This window comes from Motacilla alba, chromosome 6, assembly GCF_015832195.1.
Source record: "Motacilla alba alba isolate MOTALB_02 chromosome 6, Motacilla_alba_V1.0_pri, whole genome shotgun sequence".
Taxonomy (NCBI): Eukaryota; Metazoa; Chordata; class Aves; order Passeriformes; family Motacillidae; genus Motacilla; species Motacilla alba.
Genome location: NC_052021.1, coordinates 16,585,251 through 16,598,326, shown reverse-complemented (window position 1 = coordinate 16,598,326; position 13,076 = coordinate 16,585,251). Strand labels below are relative to the sequence as shown.

At 46.0% G+C, this 13,076-nt stretch overlaps 1 protein-coding gene across 1 annotated transcript; it reads right to left on the bottom strand.

Annotated features, from left to right (window-relative positions):
* Positions 1-483: 483 nt before the first annotated feature.
* On the bottom strand, positions 484-11,177 carry NOLC1 (nucleolar and coiled-body phosphoprotein 1). Its single transcript, XM_038141295.1, has 14 exons — positions 11,021-11,177; positions 10,842-10,897; positions 10,644-10,765; positions 9,438-9,553; positions 8,498-8,639; positions 7,884-7,987; positions 7,090-7,240; positions 6,477-6,617; positions 5,994-6,083; positions 4,877-5,023; positions 4,091-4,651; positions 3,281-3,393; positions 2,825-2,905; positions 484-2,576 (listed from the first exon to the last, which is right to left on the bottom strand). The coding sequence occupies exons 1-14, from the start codon at positions 11,129-11,131 to the stop codon at positions 2,418-2,420; spliced, it is 2,094 nt and encodes a 697-aa protein (XP_037997223.1). The 5' UTR covers positions 11,132-11,177; the 3' UTR covers positions 484-2,417.
* Between the last annotated feature and the right edge of the window lie 1,899 nt (positions 11,178-13,076).

Genomic DNA, 13,076 nt, shown 5'->3' with positions numbered 1-13,076 from the left:
GCATTACAGCACTCAAGAGCTCCACAAGGTCCTACCTATCAGCAAGTTTATTTTCCTTGCACACATAGAGGAAGAAATCTAAGGGGACACAAATCACTTACTTTAACTACATCTATACAGGGTTTTTCAGTTATGCCTATTCTTTCTTTTTCCTATATGCTGGTGCTTATATGGCCAACTGCCATACAGCTGCTTTGGCAGCAATATTTGAGAAGACCTGACAAGATATTCTGATGGGAAGGGACTTGTGCAGCCTCAGTTTTTGATATAAGTTTCTAGCATCTTACCCAAATTTCTCAGTCACTCACCAGCCAGCTGCACAGGCCACCTTTTGCTTCTGAAGGTCTGTTATATGTCCACCATCATTTAAGTTAAGATGACAAGTAGTTGTAGACAGATGTAGAGACAGTGCTGTTACCCCCCAAGCACTGGCACCCTCCCTTTTCCCACCCACTATCCCATATCTTTAACTACCAGATCCACTCAGACTACAAAGGCAGCAATCTTTATTTTCTGACACATTAAATTCTCACATTTTATACTTTTTTAAAAACTTCAAAGCATAAAAGTATTTTAAACAGTTTCAAATGTAAGTTCCTGATAAACAGAAAAAAGACGGCAAATGACAAGAAAGATGATGTTCAAATACCCATGCAGAAAATACTCTTTCCCACCTTCCTTTGGCCTCTAACCTTTACTTTCTTGTAATAACCATGGTCTCCTGGGCCCCTCTGCACTGTAGCCTTGAATCCAGGCCCCAGTGATTGTGCAAGCTGGGGGGGAAGTCCTGAAAATTGCTCACTGGAAAAAGTTGCCACTCATGTACATGGGGGTAGCTCATCAAGTCTCATCCCAACCCTCAATTAGGTTGACAATGCTTTGCACACAAACACAGCTTCCTGTAACAAGGCTCTTCTCATTGGCACCCTTTGGGGAGGGAATGGAAACATGGAAATCAGGCCCTGCACTCCCTCTCAGTGGCTGGCAGCTTCATCACGTGGGGTAAGCCTGTTTCACAGCCCACTAGTCCATTTCCCAAACATGCTCTACCACTATTCAACTCATACTGGCTGTGGGCTCAACCCACTGCTCCTCAAACTAGTTAACTTAAACCATCTAACAGAGGGGGAATATTTTCTACCAGATGCAAGCTGCACCAAAGTAAGGAAGCAGTCATACAACTGAGTGAATGCAAGCCCACCCCTCAGTACACCATTATACTGTCAATTGCTCATGGAATCTCAGTTTAGGCTGCAAGTTTCTCATTCTTTGTGGCTGCCCATACTGAACATACACTTGTAGCTCATACTTCAAACCTTACAGCACCAGGATTTGCCCTAGTGCTAGGGGAAAACATGGCATTTCACTTCTCATGATTTAACAGATGGAAAACAGATCCAAGACCAAGTGATCTAACTCAGAAATTTAAGGCATTAATGATACATTCACCTTGACTCCTAACAAGCTCCAGCTCACACGGCTGGCAGTAAATGTAATCTGGCACATTTTATGTTCAGATAGAGCAAGGAGTAATGCCACACTGCAGCCAGAGCCTCTGAAACAGTAACACTGCTTATCCACCTCTGCCTTTTGCTAAGAGGCCTTCATCTCCTCAGTCTCCTTTTCCCTTCCCCTCAAGTGAAACTTCACAACCCCCATGCAGTCAAGTTTCTGTACAGCTTCACTCCCCAGCTACACTAATGGAAGTATTAAGAGTGCCACAGCAGTACTGCAGACCTTGGTCTTTCTGGCAATAGCCCCCACCTTGCAACTGCAATCGATACTGTTACTCAACTGCTAAACCATGTTTAGAGACCGCTTCTCCAAGTACTCTGGTTAGTGGCCTCCACAGGAGTGTAAGGAAGACAAAAGTAGGTATTTATTGCAAGGTGAAACCACAAAACAAAAGAGAAAAGGAACGCTGTCACACTACGAGGGTAAACTTGAAATGTCAAGCGGGGTTGGGAATTACAGCCAGAGCGCCCAAATCAGTTGTTGTTCTTACAGTAACTAGTCGGAGGCAAGTGACAATACTTGCCTTTTCAAAGGCATGAGAGTTAAACTGGCTGAGGTTAAAACACAGGACAATGATTTCTCTTTCTTCTACTAGATGGGCAGGAAACCAAAAGTAAAAATCACTGCCAGCCTTTCAAAATAAGACCGTAGAAAATATAAGTCTTGGCGGTCACCCTAGTGGTGCCAATAACACCAGCTTAAGGATGGTTTCAAATTAGGAGACTAAAAATTAGAAATAAAACGGGGAAACATCCAATCATTCTCCCACATCCCTGCACTGGAGCTGCCTGCCCCACAAGGGGCTAGGTGAGGTAGCATTCCAGGCAGGCTTGACATCCGTAATGTCCATATGCCCATCCAAGGTGTTCTGGTGAGCAGATGGTTTATGAACTCCAATATTCTCAGTCACTTTCAAACTTGACAGAATTGACTTGGGTTGATATAGTGCCCCCACGGTAGCTGCCTCGTTTTTTCTTTGTTTTCTCATGACGGAAAGATTTGCCTTTAGTGTATTTCAGGATGTTGTTAGCTTTCTCACCCCAGTCGCCAGCTGCTCCTTTCTGTGAGAGATGGAGAGAGGGAAAAAGAAATTCAAGTCAGTACCCAAGAGAGTGAGGGCAATGCTTTGCACGTCCCCATACCCAGCAAAGCCCAGCACATTCACACAGGAGCTGATACCGCTCTCCCATGCGCCTCCTGGTGGAAGAAGGCCTAACCAAAACCACTCCCCAAAAGCACACCGAAGCTGCTCTGCAGTCATGAACGTCCAGAGACCAACTGGTACCACGCTGGCACCACCTAGCCCTACCTTTGCTTCAAATGAGTTATCAGCCACACGGGCATCCACCTCAATCTCTTCTTCCCTTACGCGGCGGAATGGAGAGGACGGCTGTTGAAAAAGAAAATGAGAAACAGTAATCACATACAAACACACAATGTTCCTTTAGTAACAACCTCCTTCCTTGCCCTGCAAATACAGAACCCTATTCACATAATCTCAATCTTTAGATGAGGTTTCTCAGATTCATCATTTCCTGGCTTCGTATCAGGCAGCTCAGGAGTGCTCCTGTGCAAGTATATCAAATCAGCTTTTGCCAGAATAATATGTTATGTGCACTCCCTAGGGTTCTGCAGACAGGTAGAGTACTTAGGAGACAGCAAAAATACAAATAATCCTGTGGGCCCAACCACCCAGAAAAACCCCTACTTGTTCAGAAGGCAGAGATGCCTCTTCAGCCAGTTGCCACAGTCCACCCTCACTCACCCGTTTCACCTTGGGAACTGTGTGTGGTGTTTTGGCTTTGATCTTTGCTTTTTTACTGTGTGGTGTTTCTGGCTCCTGAACATCTTCCCTCTTCTGTTTCTTCCCGACTGTGCCTGTTAGATGTACAGCAGCAGAACTTTAAAGGCAGCATTGGGAAAAGTAATGGCTTCTGTTCCCCAGAAAGCAAACCCAATGTTGACCCAGGTGTGAGAACTGGTGCCTGCATTACCTCACCCAGAAAACAGACTGCTGTACCAGACACTAACAAATTCTGAGTCAGCAAGGACCTCCCCATCCTATCATAATGGACAAAACTTTACGCACTAGGGTACCCCTATATGAATGATTTTGCATACTTGAGAGAGTTCTGTTAGCCAAAATTTGCTAGATTTTGGATGCATACCATATGCACTTGCACACATCACTAGTGCATCACTAGTCGTTTTCCTTCTGGGGGGTTAAAGATTGAGATTGTGCACCGGGGCATCAACTGCGGTGTCCCACTGCACACAGACAAGGTCCTCCAGCAGTCTGCTTTGCTGTCACTAAATCTTGTGCATGCACAGATGGCAACTGGCAACAACTACACAGACATGTACTTCACACCAGCACAAATTTCAATGTCAGCAGCTATGCAATGCAGATGAAAAAGATCCCCCCCAAAATCAAAACTAGCCCTTCCCTCTTACTACTGCACCAAATGGCACAAGCACACAGAGATTAGATTGAGTATTGTTTCAAAGTCTTCCATTCATGCTTAGCTCAGAAACACTGCCTGACAGACCCACTTCCCACACTGCTGGTAATTACCTCCATTGACTTTTCCAGTCTCTTCTTCAGAGCTGCTTTCACTGCTACTACTGCTGCCACCAGCTGGCTTAGACTTCATGTTGTTTGCAGCTACTGCAGATGCTTTTGCTTTCTCTGTGGAGGCAGTGGCCTTAGAACCATTCTGCACCCCCTTCACTGCCTTTTTGGGCTTCCCATCCTCTTCACTGGAACTGTCTGATGAGCTACTGCTACTACTAGAAGCAGGTGCCTTCTTCCCCACAGCTGCTTTTGCTGCCCCTGTAGATTTGGTGGCTGGTTTCCCCGCTGGCTTTTCTTCTTCACTGCTTGAGCTATCAGAGTCAGATGTGTCTGCTTTGGGAGCTGGAGTAGAAGGTTTGGACAGTGGCTTAGCCACTTTGCCAGCAGGTTTAGCTGGAGGGCCTTTCTTCTTCTTCTCATCCTCAGAACTGCTGGAGCTGCTATCTGAATCGGAACTACTTTGTGCTTTCTTTGTGGCAGCTGGTGACTTCTTTGCTGCAGGGGTTGCTGCTTTAGTTGTGGGCTTCACAGGAGCCGCCTTCTTGTCAGAACTATCAGAATCTAGAATGGAAAGAAAAAGAGCAATCAAGGCTAAGTCCCATTTCTTTAAAACAAGGCTAACATTCAGATTCAGTGTTGATACACAGTACGCTTCATCATCTGCTTGAAACAACACTGCAATGGGTATTTTTGTCCAACCGCACCCTCAGACCCTGCCCAGAAACAGAAAGGTCTGAACAAGAACAACATGCAGGTAGAAATTCTCCTTCTCTCCCACCCCAATACCTGAGCTGTCTGAGGAAGAACTGGAGTCTTTCTTTGCTTGTCCGGGCTTGACAACTACTTTTGCTGGTTTGGAAGTATTCTTTATCACAGGTTGTTTAGCAGGGAGCTTATTCCCTACCTTCTTTTTATCATCTTCAGAGCTAGAATCTAAAAAACCAAAAAAAAAACGTTCTTCAAGTTAATAGGCTTCATGGGCAAGTTACTTTAGTGGTAACATGTATGTAATTTATGGGTAAGTGAAAAGCAAAATGGCTTGTGGCTCAAGTATCTCATTTTAGCTAATTCCTCTATCAGATGAGATAGCAGCAGTTTGAAAATGGAGACTCTTGAGTACAAATACATCTTTCTTTGTGCTACATGGATCTGGAATACTAAATCTGATAGATTCCAGTATTTCTGAACACTTTAGCAACAGCAATCAAAAACTTGGCAACTTTGAGAGACACTAGGTAACAAAACCAGAAAACACACAACAGCTGGCACTCACTGGAGTGTCACACAACCTAGTGCTAGGGCTAGCTGTCTGCAGACAGACTGGCAGCTACCCAGTCCCTGCCATGCCACCAGAGATGCTGAGATATGCCACAGGAGCATCTTGAACTCAGAGGGAAATTGTAGTATATAGGGAACTTACATGGGGAAATATCAAACCTCAAACCTGGTTTGACACGAGAGGCAAAGTACACTATTCCCATTTCTAGGGTCACATCAGAAAAAGGGAGGCATTTTCTAAGTCTAGTTTGAACTTCATATGGTGATTACATTTTTATTTCAGAAACTTCTCCTAACACAATGGAATAACAAACCCCAAAAATCTCAGGACACATGCTCAAGAACAGTTTAACCATTAAACGTCTGTGAGAAACCTGATTAACAATTCCCTGCCCCTTCCATCTAGCAATATGGAGACTTTTCTACACTTGCCAATGGTCTTGTCTCATGGTCACACTCCCCCTTGAATAGCAGGCTGCTGGTTTTCAATTTCATATCTTGCTAGTCATGGAGATTCTGAAGCTTTTAAGCTCATACACTAAGGCTCTTAGATACACCACTATGGAGCAACTTGGCCAGTAAAAACATTAACACAGAAGAATCAGAACTCGATTTCCTGAATTACCTGAGTCACTGTCAGAACTGGATTCAGCCTTCTTGCTAGACACAGCTTTCTTCTGGGGGGCAGGGATTGTTTTAGCTACTACTGCTTTGCCTGCAAAAGCGAGTTTAAAATTAATAGGCCACATCCACACCAAACCTTTGTCCCAAGATCCAAACCTTAGCAGATGTGAAAAAGCTCCATTCTCAGTACACCAGCCACTCAGCCAGCCTACTGGAAGCCATGCAAGAACTTGGCTTATTCCCACTAAACTAGATCCCAATGACTTTTCAAATCAGCATGTGCAAATGCAACCTGACCACAGTTCAGATCCACAAGTTGTAGACAGTGTAGTTTGGAATGCCTTCAAATTAGTCAGAAGCTTCCAGAAGAGCAAACAGCAACAGAGCAAAGACAAATGGCTTTTTCAAGGAAGCCAAGACGTTGCAAAAACTTTGTTGGCACAATGTAGTACTTCCCCTGCACCCTCTCCTTCTCACAACATACCTGCTTCTGCCTTTGAAGGCACCTGCTCTGCCTCATCACTACTGTCTGAAGAGTCGCTGCTCTCAGCCTTTTTGGCAGGAGCTTTAGCAAGGCCCTTCTTTGCCTGTGTTCCTTGAGGTGGTGGTACAGCACTGTATGGACCTATGAAGAGAAACACAGCATTCATATGCCTGCATGATAATGTGAGCAGCACAAGGTGTTTGTTGCAGTTAGAATAAAGCACTTCTGCTATTCACTTCCATTTATTCCCCTTCTGTAGCTACAATCCAACACTAGCTTATAATTTGAAAAATTATACCCACCCCACTGCTACCTCCTTGTTTCTACCGAGTTTAACTCTCCTCTTGGGGTTCAGCTGACCCAACCATCTCTGCAGAAGTTTCCTCTGCACTTTTAGAAGAACAGGAGCTTGTCAGCAAACTTTTACAGAAAAAAAACCCAGATATGTCAATTTTTCATTGTTTTCATTTATTGCCTTCAGACCAGCTCTCTACTGGAAACCTGAAGACATTATACCACACTGAACAGAAGCCCATTTAGCCCATCAGCTGGACTACAACTGAATGGCCCTGGATAGTTCACAAAAAAACCCTATTTAGTGTTTTTTACACACCAGATTTTGGTTTTTGTTTGGCAGGTGGCTTTTCATCATCCGAGCTGTCAGATGAGTCCTCACTGCTGGAACTTTCCTTGGCACGTTTTGTTTTCCCCGGACATGCCTGAGTGGCTGCAGGTTTTGGCAGAGGCGATTTCTTGGGAACAGCCTTATCAAAAGAAATATACATTAAAAAAGGAAATTGCAGAAATCTTGAGGGGACAACTGGATCTTGTTTAATACCATGCCTCACTTAAGAGCAAATACTCAAGACAAAGGGAAAAAGATTAACAGAGATTCTCAAATGCAAATTTTAAGAAACACACGAGTATCATTATCTTTCTAACTCCTCTGCTATTGTTTTCTGCTCCATGAACCCCTAACAATGAGCTCAGCTGGACAGAAGGGCAGAGGACTAAGTGAAATTTAGCAACTGCCACATGATTAAAAACAACTATGATTATTTTTGTGTTTCAGGAAACATTTTAAACACTTGCTAGTGGAACACTCAAAGTAACAGCTAAACATGAAAGAGTCAAGCCAAAGCAATTTTATATAATGGAGACACAATATGGTTGTGACACAACAAGATGTTTTCCAGTAAAGGAAGGAGCAGAGAAAGTAGTAAGGAGGTATTAGGGAAGAAAGCAGTTCATGGAGAGGTGCTAGAATACATAATCCTAGCATATGAAGGAGAAGCAGGTGTAAGAGTTATATTGAGCACAGCACCTGTGTAGTCTGTGCCTGCAAGATAATACCCAGTGTTACTAGACTTCTACATTGTTCATGAAGTTTTTCATAGTCTAATTTACCTTTTTTGGTGCAGCCTTTTCCTCATCAGAATCTTCACTGCTGCTGCTACTGCTTTCTGCTTTTCCATTGACAACTTTGGTGGCTGCCTGGGCAGCTTTATTTCCTTTTGAGAGAAGTAAAAAAGCATGCAAAACATGCTATGTAGATGAGGGATAATTACATTGAGCAGTGAGTATCTTAAAGAAAAAAGAACCACAGAAGCCTACAGAGAGATTAAGTAGTACTGCTTTTGAAATAGTACTGCAAAACTGTTGGTTTATCCTACTGCTACTGCAACCTTAGAGAAAGTTTTCTGGAAACTGTGTCTTCTAGCTCATGGGAAGTTCCAAAACTAAAGGCTTCCTTACTAAAGGCTTTTTAAGGGGAAGACAATGGCAAATGCAAAACATAAACAGTTATTCAAACAATGTAGTGCTCAGGACCAGATGTTTTATTTGCATTCAGTTCTACACCTCTATGTCAGAACAGACTAGACTGGAGTGGAATGGCAGTGAAAGCAGATTTTCAGAGTGCTATGTTAATACCTATGTCTTTGCATGTAGGTACAGCCCCCAGCACTCCTCCCCTGCTTTTCTGATTTTGCACTTTCCTCATGATACACAATAACAGGTACCTGATTTAGGTGTTGCTGGTTTTGGTGGTTGCTTCTTTGGTGCTCCTTCATCTGAGCTGCTTGAGTCAGAACTGGAACTCTCTGCTTTCTTCTGAGGCTGGATTTTGGTTCCAGCTGGCTTCACAACAGGTTTTGCACCTTTCTAAACAACGGCAGGAAAAACTGATTAACCCTCAAAGTCATGAAAAAAAACAAGGCTAATAAGATGGACACATACACAGAGTGTAGAAACAGCTGTCTTTCACAGAAGTTACCATTTAGATTTGAAAACACCACTCTGTTTAGTGGTCAGGGTCTGAAAATCCTGGGATAACAGTTTTGCTCTAGAAAACCTCCCAGAAATGCATTGTAAGCCTCCTTTCCACTTCAGTTTTGCCTCCTCAAAATTGGGCTCCTCTGAGGCTGGCACTGTCCTCTTCCCTCTAGAGATCACACTAACTTGAAGACTGAAAATACTGACTGGGCAACTCTAGCTGGTCTCCTCTAGTATCCAATGTTATCACTCTTCCTCCCCTGACATCATTCTTCCTGCCTCCACTTCAAGACCATGACTGCAGCAAGCAAAGAGAAGATTCTCTTTTTACATAAACATATATGTGTGTATATATATATATATATATATATATATATATAAAGGTCAAACTTATATTACTGAATCTTTCTTTGCAAAGAATGTAAGCCCTGGCAGTCCTAGGATAAAAGCAAGGAGCAGATCTGGATATGAAACAAAGTGGGTGCAGAACAAAAAATTAAAATTAATTTTTCCCGGGACCAGTCCAACTGCACTACAGAATTGTCTTTTTGCATTGTATCTGCAGCAGCATGGGCACTTCATAGTTCAGGACTAGGGAGCTTAATATCCCATGCAATTCTGCTGGTTAATTTGCTATTATTCATCAATCTCAAACACGCATTAAAGCTGCTGGAAAGAAAAGCCGACCTTTGCTGGCTTCTCCTCCTCCTCCGAGTCTGAATCATCACTGGAGTCCTCACTGCTGCTCTCTGCCCTCTTGGCTGCAGGAGCTGCTTTTCCTTTGGGCACAGCTGATGCTTTAGCTGCAAATAAGGGACAGCATACACTGATGACAAGTTAATTGACAATTTTCATGTACCTACATCCTGCACTAGTGGGTATTAGGGCTGAAGGATATATTAAGGTCACTAAACTATGACTGAAGTTCATAACACTGACTTAGTTCCTTGGATAGTGTGTGGCAGACTGCTCCAAAATGGGCAAGCAAAAAGATATAACCATTCTAGACTTTAACTTTGTCACACACAAATTTAAGTGCAGATTTCTATCACCACAAATGACAACCCACAAAGAAAGAGCACCCCTCAAACTGAGATAATGTTAGCTGTGTCTGCACACCTCCCAGCTTAAAGAAACCTCCTGAACAAGTACAGACAGGTGCTTGCAAAGAGAACCACTGCAATGCTGTGTTAAGGTTCGAAACACCAAAACGTGTTTTGGCCAAATGCACTTCCTGGTTACTGATTGCTTTTCAGTAACATGGAGCAAAAAAAAAAAAACAACTAAGTTTTGTCTTACATTATATTTACAACTGTCCTTATCAAACAAAAATCAGATCTAAGTTCAAATTCAGCTTTAGGATGGCTCAAGTTGAAGACATATTTTCTTTCTGTGTCTCTCCCTCTCCTCATTTATTCTTTTCCTCCGGCAAATCTTCTGCTAGACACACACGACCTTGTGTACAGTGATTAATGAAAGACACAAGAACAGTTGCAGTTAAAATGGAAAAATACAGCTCACCACACAGCAAAGTGCAGCACAGGGATGGATTTTTTGGTAGCACTAGTACACGAGCTCTAAACAAAAAAGGGTAGCAACCTCACACAAGCAGCAAGTGAATACTCTTCTCTGGAATGGCTAAAACCTTCCATGGAACACAAACTGCTGTGCCTGAATTTTAACAAGATAAAGAGATCACCCTTAACTAAAATGAACCTGTCTTCCATGTCATGGACAAAGGACCTGCCAAAACCGAGATCAGTCAATACAAACCTAACACCCGAGAGCTGCCGAAAGACCTTAGAAGAGCTGCTGAAGTTGAGCTCTAAACGCACGTGAGAAACCAATGCCAAACACAACCCCGGTGTGCACTAGGGCCGCCCACAAACCTACCAGGCTTCTTGGCCGGGGGCTTCTCATCCTCTTCGCTGGAGCTGTCACTGCTGCTGGCGGACGGCTTCCTCTTGGCCTGGGCGCCGTTCGGGACCAGCTTTCTCTTCTTGGCCGCCGGGGACCTGCGGGAGAAGGGCTGAGCGGGGCCGTGCGGGGCGCGGGCCGGGCGGAGGGGCACCGCACCGCGAGGGCACTTACCGCAGCCAGTAGGTGAAGATGTCCAGGAGGGAGGCCGCGTTGGGGTCCTGCTCCTTCTAAAGCGAGAGAGGCCGCGTCAGCCACAGTCAGCCAGAGTCAGCCAGCCAGTCAGCCAGTCGGCCGGCCGGTCGATGAGCCCCCACCCCGTCCCGTCCCGTCCCGTCCCGCTCCCCGCTCACCGCCGCCGCCTCCCTGGCGAGGGCGCGCGCGGCGCCCTGGCAGCCGCTCTCGCGCAGGAACGCGAGCACGAGGGGGAACAGGTCGCTGGGCACCGCGCGCCGCTCCGCCATGATGCCCACGCCGACACGTGCCGCGCGCGCATGCGCTAACGCTTGCGTGCGTGCCTGCGTGCGTGCGTGCGCGTGCGCGCCGCGCCGGCCCCGCCCCTGCCGCTGCCTCATTGCCCGCGCGGCGGCGCCCGGGCTGCCGCACTCCCGTCGTGAGGGCACGGGCGAGGAGCCGCTCGGTCTTGGTGCCCGCGGCAAGGCAACGCGCAGTGCCGAACGGCTGCCCGTGGTGCAGAGGCAGGGGAGGGGCTGGGAACCCGGCAGTGCCCATTCGGCTCTGGAAGCGGGAAGACTTAAACTTAAGTCCGCTTAAGCATCACCAGCTTACTCCTACTTGTAATCCGTTTTAAATCACCGAAAGGAGAATGCTGGGGGAAGGCTGGAGAGCAGGAGTTGGGTTGCTCTGGGGAGGAGAAGGAGCTGGGAGCTGCGGACAGCCTCGGCGCTGGCAGAGCCCTCAGCGGCACGGCTGGAGCCCGGCACGGCTGGAGCCCGGCACGGCTGGAGCCCGGCACGGCTGGAGCCCGGCACGGCTGGAGCCCGGCACGGCTGGAGCCCGGCACGGCTGGAGCCCGGCACGGCTGGAGCCCGGCACGGCTGGAGCCCGGCACGGCTGGAGCCCGGCACGGCTGGAGCCCGGCACGGCTGGAGCCCGGCGCTCGCCGGTACTTGGGAAAATGGGCTGAGAAGCAGCTGAACAGGAGCGTACTGAATACTCCTAATAAACCCGTACAGGAACAAAGGGAGTTGGTAAAAGTAGCACCATGATCCTAAAGTAGCAACCTGTAAGAGACAGAAAAGGAATTTGAGACAAGGCTATCTAGAATATAGGCTTGAAGGGCTGCAAGGCGGGAGATAGGGAATGAAACAGGCATAGCTCAGGTAGGTGCTGAAGACCCGGACCTGACCTTAAAAGGAGCTTCTGGACCTATGTAAAAGGGTGGATGTGGAAACCCCAGATGAGGCTGAGCAGGACAAGCTTAGTGTGTTAGTGTACTTACAACTCTGATGAGATTTCATTCACCTGTTGTATATTCTTTAGTTACTTTTCCAGGGAAGTATTTTTCCTGTAATACTGCAGGTTTGCTCTGCTGAATGTAGCTCTCTATTCCTGCCCTTGTGATGGATGGCACTTTTCTGCAGTAGATTGTACTATAAAGCTTGCTGAGGACCAAGGAAGAAGAGGGCCCTGTGCTTAGTCTAGATTTAGGGCTGCCACGGTCAAAAAAACAGTGGTAGGTAGGCAGTGTTTTGCTTTTTACATTTCCCCTACCTAGCCCTCTGCACTTAACTATTTCCAAATATTGCTGTTCTGTGCTGTGTGGATGTTGTGTGCCTCGCTGCCTAATGAACACACACAACTGGGTGGGCTCTGTTCTCAGCAAAGCATGCCTGTTGCTGGTGCTTCTGGAAGGCTCCATGTTTGCACTCATGGGGAGGTAGAAGTCAGCTCTTGTGGTATTTTGTATTGTAAGAAGCTGTCATTTTGTACAGGTGCTGTAGCCTGTGTAGCAGAAAAGGAGTGTTCAGCTGAGGCTTGGTTAGGTATGTTTACTTGTTTTTGAGATGCCCTGCCCCTTTTATGTATGGAATAACATGGGGCTGTGTTGCAGAAAAGAAACTGTTTGCAGGAACTAATATTTCCTAGTTTTTGTAGTTTCCCTCTACAGTAACCTACAGCTGCAAGCTTCATCTGCAAAGCTCAGCAAACTTTTGTGCTTTTGCCTACATTGGAAAGGAAAAGATGCAGCTTTTGCTGGTAAACTGTGGTTACTTTAAGCCCCACTGTGTGAAGTAACTGCTGTGAGGAACCAGGGAAGTTACTGTGTTTGCTTCACTGGCTCACTTTGCTTCTCGTCTGGTTAATAAGTATCTCCCTCTCCTGCCTGGCCTTTGCCAGTTAGGTCTGTTCCCTGTGCTGTGTGGCAGCTTTTTTTCAAAGGTGTGT

What these genes read in the sequence shown, in the direction of transcription:
- NOLC1 (XM_038141295.1), bottom strand. Translation starts at nt 11,131, where the DNA reads ATGGCGGAGCGGCGCGCGGTGCCCAGCGACCTGTTCCCCCTCGTGCTC. An exon ending in GACTGGAAAAGTCAATGGAG is followed by an intron (nt 3,394 to 4,090) that starts GTAATTACCAGC and finishes TACATCTAACAG; the next exon opens with GCACAGTCGGGAAGAAACAG. An exon ending in ATAACTCATTTGAAGCAAAG is followed by an intron (nt 2,577 to 2,824) that starts GTAGGGCTAGGT and finishes CATCTCTCACAG; the next exon opens with AAAGGAGCAGCTGGCGACTG.